Source organism: Saimiri boliviensis, chromosome 17 (genome assembly GCF_048565385.1).
Source record: "Saimiri boliviensis isolate mSaiBol1 chromosome 17, mSaiBol1.pri, whole genome shotgun sequence".
NCBI classification, from domain to species: domain Eukaryota; kingdom Metazoa; phylum Chordata; class Mammalia; order Primates; family Cebidae; genus Saimiri; species Saimiri boliviensis.
The window spans coordinates 7,843,633-7,856,083 of record NC_133465.1 but is presented as its reverse complement, the minus strand read 5'-3'; the positions used below and the strand labels follow the sequence as shown (position 1 = coordinate 7,856,083).

At 50.1% G+C, this 12,451-nt stretch overlaps 1 protein-coding gene across 2 annotated transcripts in view; it reads right to left on the bottom strand.

Moving 5' to 3' along the window:
* The window catches only part of CHRNB1 (cholinergic receptor nicotinic beta 1 subunit), a 21,715-nt gene extending 9,264 nt beyond the window's left edge, over window positions 1-12,451 (bottom strand). The window contains exons 1-7 of one of the 2 annotated variants that reach the window (XM_010339784.3): window positions 12,351-12,451; window positions 12,127-12,266; window positions 11,422-11,466; window positions 10,645-10,754; window positions 10,453-10,561; window positions 9,968-10,115; window positions 8,795-9,004 (exon numbers count right to left, since the gene is read on the bottom strand). In XM_010339784.3, coding sequence (XP_010338086.1) covers window positions 8,795-9,004; window positions 9,968-10,115; window positions 10,453-10,561; window positions 10,645-10,754; window positions 11,422-11,466; window positions 12,127-12,266; window positions 12,351-12,408 — 820 coding nt within the window. In that variant the 5' untranslated portion in view covers window positions 12,409-12,451. Of the gene's footprint in view, window positions 1-8,794; window positions 9,005-9,967; window positions 10,116-10,452; window positions 10,562-10,644; window positions 10,755-11,421; window positions 11,467-11,922; window positions 12,029-12,126; window positions 12,267-12,350 lie in introns of those variants that run through there. The other variant, XM_010339785.3, reaches the window with a different exon arrangement.

Below are 12,451 nucleotides of genomic sequence, written 5' to 3'. Positions count from 1 at the left end.
AGCCTGGGTAACAAGAGCGAAACTCCATCTCAAAAAAAAAAAAAAGACAAAACAAAACAAAAATAATACCACAGCTCAAGATACAGAGTCCTATACAGAAATCACAAAAAGGACAAACCATCTAAGGAAAAATTAAAAAGATGACACAAGGACAGGCTGGGCAGCCTGGGCCAGGACTCCTGGCTGGTGACCTGCTTTGAGTAGATTTCTTGCAGGTACTTCTTAAAAGCTGTGGGTTTTTTCCAGAGCTCGACAGCATGCGTTTTCAAGGGACTATCGATGTTGGGTTCTCCAAACTCCTGATCTTAAGGGATCTGCCTGCCTTGGCCTCCCAAAATGCTGGGATTACAGGCATGAGCCACAGTGCCAGGCGAGTCTTCTCTATCTCTTAAGTGACAACTCCATCTTTCCTGTGGCTCAGATCAAACTCCTTTGAGTCATTCTCAACACGTCTCTCTCTCTTCTCTTCTCTCTCTCTCACCCAATATTTAATACATAGCAAACCCTTTTGACTCTACCTTCAAAGTATAGCCTGAAACTGATGACTTATTTTATCTACCACTACCACTGATGCCGGACAGGCAAGTCTTGAAGTGGGGCTCAGCTTCGAGGGTTCTTGACTTTGCCCAGGAAGAATTCAAGGGCAAGCTGGTGGTAGGGTAGAAGAAAACAGCTTTATCGAAGAGGCAGTGCCACAGCTCCGGGACTTCTGCAGAGCAGGGCTACCACAGAGGTAGTGTGCTGACAGCAGTAGCTCAGGGCAGTTTTGCAGTCATATTTATACCTACTTTCTTTTTTTTTTTTTTGACATGGAGTCTTGCACTGTTGCCTGGGCTGGAGTACAGTGGTACAATCTCAGCTCACTACAACCTGCGACTGCCAGGTTCAAGCAATTCTTGCCTCAGCCTCCAAGTAGCTGGGATTACAGGCGCCCACCACCAGGCCTGGCTAATTTTTTCGTATTTTTTGTAGAGATGGGGTTTCACTATGTTGGTCAGGTTGGTCTCGAACTCCTGACCTCGTAATTCGCCCACCTCAGCCTCCCAAAGTTCTGGGATTACAGGTGTGGGCCACTGTGCCCAGCCTTATATCTACTTTTTTTTTTTTTTTTTTTTTTTTTTTTTTTTTTTGAGCCGGAGTTTCGCTCTTGTTACCCAGGCTGGAGTGCAATGGCGCGATCTCGGCTCACCGCAACCTCCGCCTCCTGGGTTCAGGCAATTCTCCTGTCTCAGCCTCCTGAGTAGCTGGGATTACAGGCACGCACAACCATGCCCAGCTAATTTTTTGTATTTTTAGTAGAGACGGGGTTTCACTATGTTGACCAGGATGGTCTCGATCTCTTGACCTTGTGATCCACCCGCCTCGGCCTCCCAAAGTGCTGGGATTACAGGCTTGAGCCACCGCGCCTGGCTTTTTTTTTTTTTTTTTTGAGACAGAGTTTCACTCTTGTTACCCAGGCTGGAGTGCAATGGCGTGATCTCGGCTCACCGCAACCTCCGCCTCCTGGGTTCAGGCAATTCTCCTGCCTCAGCCTCCTGAGTAGCTGGGATTACAGGCACGCGCCACCATGCCCAGCTAATTTTTTGGTATTTTTAGTAGAGACGGGGTTTCACCATGTTGACCAGGCTGGTCTCGATCTCTTGACCTCGTGATCCACCCGCCTCGACCTCCCAAAGTGCTGGGATTACAGGCTTGAGCCACCGCGCCCGGCATATCTACTTTTATGTATTTATTTATTATTTATTTTTTTGAGATGGAGTCTTGCTCTCTCACCCAGGCTGGAGTGCTGTGGCGCAATCACGGCTCACTGCAACCTCTGCCTCCCAGGTTCAAGCGATTCTTCTGTCTTAGCCTGCCGAGTAGCTGGGATTACAGGCATGTGCCACCACGCCTGGATAACTTTTGTATTTTCATAGAGATGAAGTTTCACCATGTTGACCAGGCTGGTTTCGAACTTTTGACCTCAAATGATCCACCTGTCTCAGCCTCCCAAAGTGCTGGGATTACAGGTGTGAGCCATCATGCTTGGCCATTTATATCTACCTTTAATTACATGCAGATTAAGTGATGGATTAGGCAGAAAATTTTAGGGAAAGGGTACTAACTTCTGGGTCATCAGGTGATTGCCATGGAAAAGGGTGGTAAGTCCTAGATCTTCTGATGGCAATGGTAAAATAACATGGCACACTGGTAGGTATGTCTTATGGAAAACTGCTTCTGCCCTGTTCCTGTTCTAGCTAGTCCTCAATTTGGTCTAGAGTCAAATTCCACCTCTACATCACCACCTTGCTCCAAAGCATATTATCTTAGATTTGCATTATTGTGAAGGCCTCCCAAGGGGTCTCTTTTCTTCATCCTTTTTTTTTTAGAGATGGGGTGTCACCATGTTGGCCAGGCTGGTCTCGAACTCCTGACCTCAGGTGATCCACCCATCTCGGCCTCCCAAAGTGCTGAGATTACAGGCGTGAGCCACCGTGCCCGGCCCTCTTCATCCTTTTCTCCCATGCTGTCTGTTCTCAACAGAGCAGCCAGACTGATTTTGTTGAAATATAAATCAAGCTGGGCGCAATGGCTCATACCTGTAATCCTGGCACTTTGGGAAGCCAAGGCGGGTGGATCACCCAAGGTCAGGAGTTCGAGACCAGCCTGGCCAAGATGGCAAAACCTCATCTCTACTAAAAGTACAAAAAAATTAGCTGAGCATGGTGGTGTGTGCCTAAAATCCTAGCTACTTGGGAGACTGAGGCAAGAGAATCACTTAACCTGGGAGGTGGATGTTGCTGTGAGCTGAGATTCAGCCACTGCACTTTGCCTGGGTGACAGAGCAGAACTCTGTCCAAAAAAAAAAGCCAGATGCAGTGGCTCATGCCTGTAGTCCCAGCACTTTGGGAGGCCAAGGTGGGCGGATCACTTGAGGTCAGAAGTTTGAGACCAGCCTGGCCAACATGGTGAAACCCCGTCTCTACTAAAAATACAAAAATTAGCCAGGTTCGGTGGCAGGTGCCTGTAATCCCAGCTACTTGGGAGGCCGAGGCAGGAGAATTGGTTGAACCTGGGCAGCAGAGGTTGCAATAAGCTGAGATCCTGCCACTGCACTCCAGCCTGGACCACAGTGAGATTCTGTCTCAACAACAACAGCAACAAAAATGCCAGGCACGGTGGCTCATGCCTGTAATCCCAGCACTTTGGGAGGCCGAGGTGGGCGGATCATCTGAGGTCGGGAGTTCAAGACCAGCCTGGCCAACGTGGTGAAACCCCATCTCTACTGAATACAGAAATTAGCTGGGCATGGTGGAGGGCACCTATAATCTCAGCTACTTGGGAGGCCGAGATAGGAGAATCACTTGAACACAGGAGGAGGTGGCAGTGGGCCAAGATAGTGCCATTGCACTCCAGCCTGGGTGACAGAGCGAGACTCGTCTGAAAAAAAAAAAAAGAGAAATGTAAATCAGATTTGTAAATCAGATTATATCACTTTTTTTTTTTTTTTTTTTTTTTTTTTTTTTTGAGATGGAGTCTCGCTCTGTCTCCCAGTCTGGAGTGCAATGGTGTGATCTCGGCTTACGGTAACCTCCACCTTCTGGGTTCAAGAGATTCTCCTGCTTCAGCCTCCCGAGTAGGGGGGACTACAGGCGCCCGCCACCACACCCAGGTAATTTTTTGTGTTTTTGTAGAGACGAGGTTTCACCATGTTGGCCAGGCTGGTCTCAAACCCCTGGTCTCAGAAGATCCGCCTGCCTTGGCCTCCCAAAGCGCTGGGATTACAGGCATGAGCCACCATGCCTGGCCGGCATATCACTCCTCTTTCCAAAAGCTTCCAGTGGCTCCCCATCTCTTTCCACATGAAAGCAAAGGTCTTATTATGGTCTATACGTCTTTCCCATGAGCTCCTTGACTTCATCTCCTAAAGCTTTCCCCTTTGCTTACTTCATTCAGTTCCGCTGGCCTCCTCTTTCTTGAGTATACAAGGCACCCTCCCATCCCAGGGCCTTGCATTCACTAGTTCCTCTGGCTGGCTCATTTTTGCCCCAGACACCTGCCAGAATCATTCTCTCGCCTCCTTCTTTGTTCAAAGATTCCCCTTTCAATGACAAATTCCCAGACACCCTATCTTTAAGTCACAACCCCTACTGGAGCCCAGCGATGGGATCTCGGCTCACTGCAACCTTCACCTCCCAGGTTCAAGCAATTCTCCTGCCTCAGCCTCCTGAGAAGCTGAGACTATTGGTGCACACCACCATGCCCAGCTTATTTTTGTACTTTTAGTAGAGACAGTATTTCACCATGTTGGCCAGGATGGTCTCCATCTCTTGACCGCGTGTTCTGCCCTCCTTGGCCTCCCAAAGGGCTGGGATTATAGGCATGAGGCACCGCACGGAGCTCTCAACTTCTTTTCTTATTTTATTTTCATCTTTGGGACTTGTCCTCTTATTTATTTTGTTTATTGACTGAATCCCACATTAGCATGTAAACTCCATGAGGGCAAGAATTTTTGTCTCTTTTATTAATGTATTCCCAGTGCTTAGCACGTTTCAAATACCAAATAAATGTTGCGTGAATGAAGACCAATCCCTGTGGCTTTTTTTTTTTTTTTTTTTTTTTTGAGACGGAGTTTCGCTCTTGTTACCCAGGCTGGAGTGCAATGGCGCGATCTCGGCTCACCGCAACCTCCGCCTCCTGGGTTCAGGCAATTCTCCTGCCTCAGCCTCCTGAGTAGCTGGGATTACAGGCACGCACCACCATGCCCAGCTATTTTTTTTGTATTTTTAGTAGAGACGGGGTTTCACCATGTTGACCAGGATGGTCTCGATCTCTTGACCTTGTGATCCACCCGCCTTGGCCTCCCAAAGTGCTGGGATTACAGGCTTGAGCCACCATGCCCGGCCCCCTGTGGCTTTTTAAGATACCATGCAGCAATTTGAAAGATCTAACAATGAAACAGGCTGCTGTGGCTCATGCCTGTAATCCTAGCACTTTGGGAGTCTGAGGTGGGTGGATTGCCTGAGTTTATGAGACCAGCCTGGGCAACATGGTGAAACCCCGTCTCTACTAAAATACAAAAGACATAAACTGGGTGTGGTGGTATGTGCCTGTAGTCTTAGCTATTCGAGAAGCTAACGTGAGATTATCATTCGAACCCGGGAGGCAGAGGTTGTGGTGAGCCGAGATGGAGCCACTGCACTCCAGCCTGGGCAACAGAGTCAGACTCCATGTCAAATAAATAAATAAATAAAACAGGCCTGGTGCGATGGCTCGATCCTGTAATCCCAGCACTTTGGGAGGCCGAGGCAGGCAGATCACGAGGTCAAGAGATCAAGACTATCCTGGTCAAGCCGGGCGCGGTGGCTCAAGCCTGTAATCCCAGCACTTTGGGAGGCTGAGGCGGGTGGATCACGAGGTCAAGAGATCGAGACCATCCCAGTCAACATGGTGAAACCCCGTCTCTACTAAAAATACAAGAAATTAGCTGGGCATGGTGGCGCGTGCCTGTAATCCCAGCTACTCAGGAGGCTGAGGCAGGAGAATTGCCTGAACCCAGGAGACGGAGGTTGCGGTGAGCCGAGATCGCGCCATCGCACTCCAGCCTGGGTAACAAGAGCAAAACGACGTCTCAAAAAAAAAAAAAAAAAAAAAAAAAGACTATCCTGGTCAACATGGTGAAACCCCGTCTCTACTAAAAATACAAAAATTAACCAGGCGTGGTGGCAGACACCTATAGTCCTAGCTACTGGGGAGGCTGAGGCAGGAGAATCGCTTGAACCCAGGAGGAGGAGGTTGCAGTGAGCCAAGATCACTCCACTGCACTCCAGCCTATGACAGACAGAGACTCCATCTAAAAAAAAGAAAACAGAAAGAAAGAAACAAAGTATACAATGACATGACAGGTGGGTGATTCTTCCCTTGGCATACAACAGACATTGCAAACTTCATGAATGGTACTGAAATAAATAACTTTTATGGGCTACTCTACTTTAGTCCTCTAATGTTGGGTTCCAAGATTTATCTGGTTCTAGGCAGAAGTAAGGGTTACTTTTTTTTTTTTTTTTTTTTTTTTTTGAGATAGCGTCTTGCTTTGTAACTCCCCAGGCTGGAGCACGGTGGTGAAATCAGCTCACTGCAGCCTCAACCTCCCAGGCTCTAAGTGATCCTCCCATCTCACCCTCCTGAGTAGGTAGAGGTATGCACCACCACGTCGGACTAACTTTTGCTTTTTATATCTTGTTGTTTTTGTAGAAACAGGATCTTGCTATGTTGCTCAGGCTGATCTCGAACTCCTGGGCTTAAGAAATTCTCATGTCTTGGCCTTCCAAAGTGCTGGGCTGAGGGGTTCCGTTTGAAAGTGTTTCCTAGAACTGTATCACTCTCTCTTTTTTTTTTTTTTTTTTTTTTTTGAGACAGAGTCTCTCTGTTGCCCAGGCTGGAGTGCAGTGGTGTGAGTGGTGTGATCTCAGCTCAGTGCAATCTCTGCCTCCCAGGTTCAAGCATTTCTCCTGAGTAGCTGGGACTACAGGCATGAACCACCAAATGCAGCTGATTTTTGTATTTTTTTTTTTTTTCCGAGACAGAGTCTCGCTCTGTTGCCAGGCACCAGGCTGGAGTGCAGTGGCGCGATCTCGGCTCACTGCATCTTGCCTCCTGGGTTCAAGTGGTTCTCCTGCCTCAGCCTCCCAAGTAGCTGGGACTACAGGCACGCACCACCATGCCCGGCTAATTTTTTTATTTCAGTAGAGACGGGGTTTCATCATGTTGACCAGGATGGTCTCAATCTCCTGACATCATGATCCACCCGCCTCGGCCTCCCAAAGTGCTGGGATTACAAGTGTGAGCCACCGCGCCTGGCTAATTTTTGTATTTTTAGTAGAGATGGAGTTTCAACACATTGGTCAGGCTGGTCTCAAACTCTTGGTCTCGTGATCTGCCGCCCTTGGCCTTCCAAAGTGCTGGGATTACGGGCATGAGCCACTGCGCCCGGCCCGCTCTCCTTCTGTAGACAGAGGAGTTGATGGCGAAGAGGAAGAAAGCACGTTTTGAATACCAGAGTTAAGGATGTCAGGTCTGTGAATCAGGTTGCCACTGACCCAGGCTGGAATTGCAACACTGCTCCTCTCTAACTGTGTAATATCAGGCAAATGACTTAAACTCTTTCAGCCTCTCTATCCTCCACTGTAAAATGAGAATGACAATTGGTTACTTAACCTCACAGGATTGTTGTGAAGATTAGAATTAATACATGTAACATGTTAAATGAATTACCTTATAGTAAGTGCTCAAAACTAAAAAGAAAAACAAAAAACAACCCAAACCCAATGCTTACATAGAACTTACTGTGTGCCAGGCATAGCTCTATTAACTCAGTCAATCCTCACAATAATCCTAGCAATAGGGACAATGGTTGGCCCCACTTGCAGATCAGGAAACTGAGACACATAGAGATTAAGGAATTTGGCCAGACAAGGTGGCTCATGCCTGTAATCCCATCACTTTAGGAGGCCGAGGTGGACGGATCACCTGAGGTCAGGAGTTCAAGACCAGCCTTGCCAACATGGTGAAACCCTGTCTCTACTAAAATTACAAAAATTTAGCCAGGTATGGTAGTGGGCGCCTGTAATCCCAGCTACTCGGGAGGCTGAGGCAGGAGAATCGCTTGAACCTGGGAGGTGGAGGTGGCAGTGAGCCAAAATCTGCACTCCAGACAGGGCAACAGAGCAAAACTCTGTCTCAAAAAAAAAGAAAGAAAGAAAAAGAAAAGAAAAAAAAAAAGAGAGAGAGAGATTAAGGAATTTGCCCAAAGTTATCATATTATGCTGCCTCCTAAAGAAATGTTGGCTATTACTATATATATTTCCCAGGGAAAAAAGGTTAAAGGACTAGTGGGGACCGGGTGTGGTGGCTCATGCCTGTAATCCCAGCATGCTGGGAGGCTGAGGAGCGCACGTCGCTTGAGTTCAGGAGTTGCAGACCAGGCTGGGCAACATGGTGAAACCCCTTCTCTACCAAAAATACAAAAAAATCAGCCGATGTGGTTGCGGACACCTGCGGTCTCAGCTACCCAGGAGGCTGAGATGGGAGGGTCACTTAAGCCCAAGAGTTTGAGGCTCTAGCAAGCTATGATCACACCACTGCACACCAGCCTGGGAAACAGAGCAATATCCCGTCTCAAAAATAAAAATTAAAAATTAAAGGACTAATGAGTGTCTGAAAGTGGGCAGGGGATGTTAGCAATGGGGAGAGGGAATGGGAGAGTTATCCAAGCCTAGAGGTTTGTTGTTCAGAGGAGTAGAGGTTTTATGGATTAGAGGACTCTTTATTTATTTATGTTTGAGATGGAGTCTTGCTCTGTCACCCACGCTGGAGTGCAATGGCATGATCCCAGCTCGCTGCCACCTCCACCTCCTGGGTTCAAGCTATTCTCCTGCCTCAGTCGCCTCAGTAGCTAGGACTAGAGGTGTGCGCCACCATGCCCAGCTAATTTTGTATTTTTAGTAGAGATGGGATTTCTCCATGTTGGTCAGGCTGCCTGACCTCAGGTGATCCACCCACCTCGGCCTCCTAAAGTGATGAGATTACAGGCGTGAGCCACCACACTCAGCCCAGGCTGGGACTCTTATTAGGAAAGAGTTCAGGTTTCACTGAGCAGAGGGAAGGTGGCAGCCAAAGGGAGACAGAGCCTGGGTGGGATTGCTGAGGCCCAGTCTGTGATGCTTTGGATTGGCAGGACAACCCTGCCTGGATTAAGGATGAAGAGGAAGAAGCTGAGCTAGTGACAAATGGGCAGGAGCCCCTTCCCCGTTACCTGCATCTGGTGGCAGGTAGAAGACGAAGATAGCCAGGAGAGTGATGAGGATGCATGGGGCAATGACGTTGACCAGGTAGAAGAGAGGCTTCCGGCGGATGATGAGGTAGAAAATGACTTCCTGGCACTGTCCTTCTCTCCCTCCCCTTGGAGCACCTAGAGGCTGGATTAGCCGAGAGGGCTTGTGGATAATCTCCCATTGGCCATTCTCTGGGGATGAGCAGAAGGAAGGGGACACAGATGTGGGAGCTGTCCTGGTTAGTGCCAGGTATGGCTTGCTCTGCCACCGCTTAGACCAGAGAGGGCTGGCCTGATGTGACTAGCTGTGGATACCGTGCTGAGTAGCCCATCTCTAATAAACTTGGACAAGTCTCAATTTCAATATTTATATTCATTAAAAAATTTTTTTTGAGATGGACTCTCACTTTGTCACTCGGGCTGGAGTGCAGTGGCACCGTCTCAGCTCACTGCAACCTCTGCCTCCCAGGTTCAGGCAATTCTCCTACCTCAGCCTCCCAAGTAGCTGGGATTACAAGTGCTCACCACCACACCTGACTTTTGTGTGTGTGTGTGTGTGTGTGTGTGTTTTTTTAGTAGAGAGGGGGTTTTACCATGTTGGTCAAGCTGGTCTCAAACTCCAGAACTCAAATGATCCGGCGACATTGGCCTCCCAAAGTGCTAGTATTACAGACATGAGCCTGGCCTCAATTCCCATATTTTAAAAATGTAGATAGCCATACCCATCTTGCTGACCCCCAAGGGCTGTATTGGGCATCACTGACAGTATATTTATGAGCCTTTTAGAAGCTGGAAATTGCCAGACATGTTGGCTCACACCCGTAATCCCAGCACTTTGGGAGGCTGCGGCAGGGGAATCACGAGGTCAGGAGTTCAAGACCAGTCTGGCTAACATAGTAAAACCCCGTCTCTACCAAAAATACAAAAAAAAAAAAAAAAAAAAAAAAATTAGCCGGGCATAGTGGTGGGCACCTATAGTCCCAGCTACTTGGGAGGCTGAGGCAGGAGAATTCCTTGAACCTGGGAGGCGGAGGTTGCAGTGAGCCAAGATCATGCCACTCCAGCCTGGGTACAGAGCAAGACTCTGTTTCAAAAAAAAAAAAGAAGAAGCTGGAACTCCTAGAGCCTGTGGATGTAGGAGTCATGTCCACTCACCAATGAAAGTCCCTTCATGAATGTGGATCTCCTGCTGCTCTTGCCCATCAGGACCCAGGCCTGTCTGCAGGCTGACCTCCGAGCTGTCGTAGCTGTAGGAACTGAACACCATAGTGCAGTTCTGCCAGTCGAAGGGGAAGTAGGTGACCTGGATGGAGGGGAGAGTCACAGGTCAGCGCCAGAGAACCGGTCAGCGATGGTGGAGTTTGGGAGGTCTTTGGGGAGGGCACAGGGAAGGTGAATCACGGAGGAACTGGAGGGTTATGAAGGGAAGCCATTGAGAAAATCGGGGGGGAGGCAGTCACTGATTAAGATTAGAAGTTAAAGAAAGTGTACAGAAGACTCCGTGGAAAACCAGGAGGGCAGACAAGAGATGAGGGTCATGGGGATTAGATGAAGGATGGGAGTTGCTGGGGAGTCAGGATGTCTAAGGAAAGCGAGGGTTTCTAAGAGCTCCTTCAGCTTCCAATGTGGAGCCTGGAAACCTGGATGCTGCAGCTGCTGCGATAGATGCCCGGGGGCTGCCAGCGCACGGAGCCGTCAGAGGACACCACGACGTTAATGTCCAGAGCCACGTCAAAATTTCCATCATTGCTGCAGAGAAGGAATCTCATCTGGGATCAGGCCCCGCCCCCCGAGGCCCCGCCCCACCTCCCGGGCTTTGGAAGGTCTCCTACTTGTTCATTAGCACCACGTCTGGGAGCCACACGGATTCCGCGGTGATACGGAGCAAATCGATGCCGTCGTGCTCCGCAGGGTCCCAGCTCAGCCTGTAGTCAGTCCACTCCTAGGGAGACAGAGGCTGAGGGGCTGTCCTGGGTTGGAGGCCGGAAGGGGACTTGCGATTTCCAAAGGAAGCCCAGGAAGATAGTGCAAGGGAGGGGAGCAGGGCCGGCATGAACTGTGGGTCACGGGGGCAGGGTTCTGGTTCTGGCTTCTCCTTCACTCGCTGGGATCCACATCAGCTCATTTCCCTTCCCCTGCACTGAGTTTCAAATTTTTTACTCTGTAAAATGAGGAGGCTGCACTAGCTAGCCTCTAAAACTGTGGTTTTCGAACTGCAATTCGAGACCCTTTCGTGGATGGGGAATCAAATTAGTGATCCCAAACCAGCGTTTTAAAAATTAGAATGGGCCAGGTGCAGTGGCTCACGCTTGTAATCCCAGAACTTTAGGAGATTCCCCCAGTGGCTGGTGGATGGCTCGAGTCCCCGCGTTCAAGACCAGCCTGGGCAACATAGTGAGACTGCGTCTCACACACAAACACAATTAGAAATAAAAATGCATGGGATGCAACTCCTGCAGTAAAGTTAGGTGTTGTTTCCTTGAGCTTTTGCTTCAGTTATATACGTGTTATCTAAGGTCATGATGTAAAAAATATTCTTACTGGGCTGGATATTCAAGGAAATCGTCAAGGCAGCGGGAAGTTCTTTCCCACCCCCAGGGTCTCCATACCAAGTCTAAGTACACCTTTGTGCTCATCTCTTCATCCTTCTCGTTCTAGAAGGAAAACAAATTCAAGGGGTAAAGGTGAAGTAGGGTGGAGAGAAATGAGAGGGCCTGGCAGGCCAAGCTCTCCTGGGAACCTCGCCCCCTTTTTCTGAGCCCCAATCTCTTGGGCCTCTTGGGTCCAAGTCCCACCTCCCAAAAGCGGCGTTAGTTTGAGCCCTGCCTCTGTCTCAGAAACACCCCTTCCTGCCTTCTACACTTCCAGCCTATCAACCTACCAGACCCGCGCCTGCCTAGCCCTCCGCCTAGCTCGGTCCCGGGCCCTGCCCACAGCTCACAATCCACCCAGCCCCGAACCTCCACCCGCTGTCACCCCTGAGCACCGAGCTCCGCTCCACCCTGGGAGCTCAGGACCCATGTGGCCCCGCCTCGAGGTCCGTCCCCTAGCCCCTGCCTCGGCCCCAGCTCCACTTTAAGGTCCGCTCACAGGTCCGCCCATCACCCTACCCAGCTCTACTCCAGGCCGGTCCACCAGCCAAGGCCAGAGCTTGTCCATTTGTCCGATTTCGACCCAATTTTCACTAAAGGCTGGTCCATTTCAACCTGGTCTCGTCCCAGGCCCTGCCCCCAGCCTGTCCTGGGTCCTCCCTGGCCTAGAGCCACTCCCCCGGCCGGTCCACGGTTCTGACCTCCACCCCCGCGCGCCCTCACCAGGCTGATGAGTTGCGCCAGGATGAGACCAACGCTGACCCGGACACGGTCTCCCACCTCCCGCGCTGGCCGCACGGAGCTATCATAGCCGGAGAAAAGTTTCTCCCGGAGTCGGCCCTCCGCCTCGGAGCCGCGGACGCCTGGGGGAGGAGAGAGTAAGTGCAGCCCTGGTGCCTGGCCGCGACCGCTGGTACCGTCACTGTCCCTTTGGGACCTGCACTCACCTGGGGCGAGCGGCGCCCCCAGCGCCCCCAGCAGCATCAGCAGAGCCCCTGGAGTCATAGCCTGGCGGTTCGCTCAGTGAGTTGGCTCGGAGAGCCGCTGG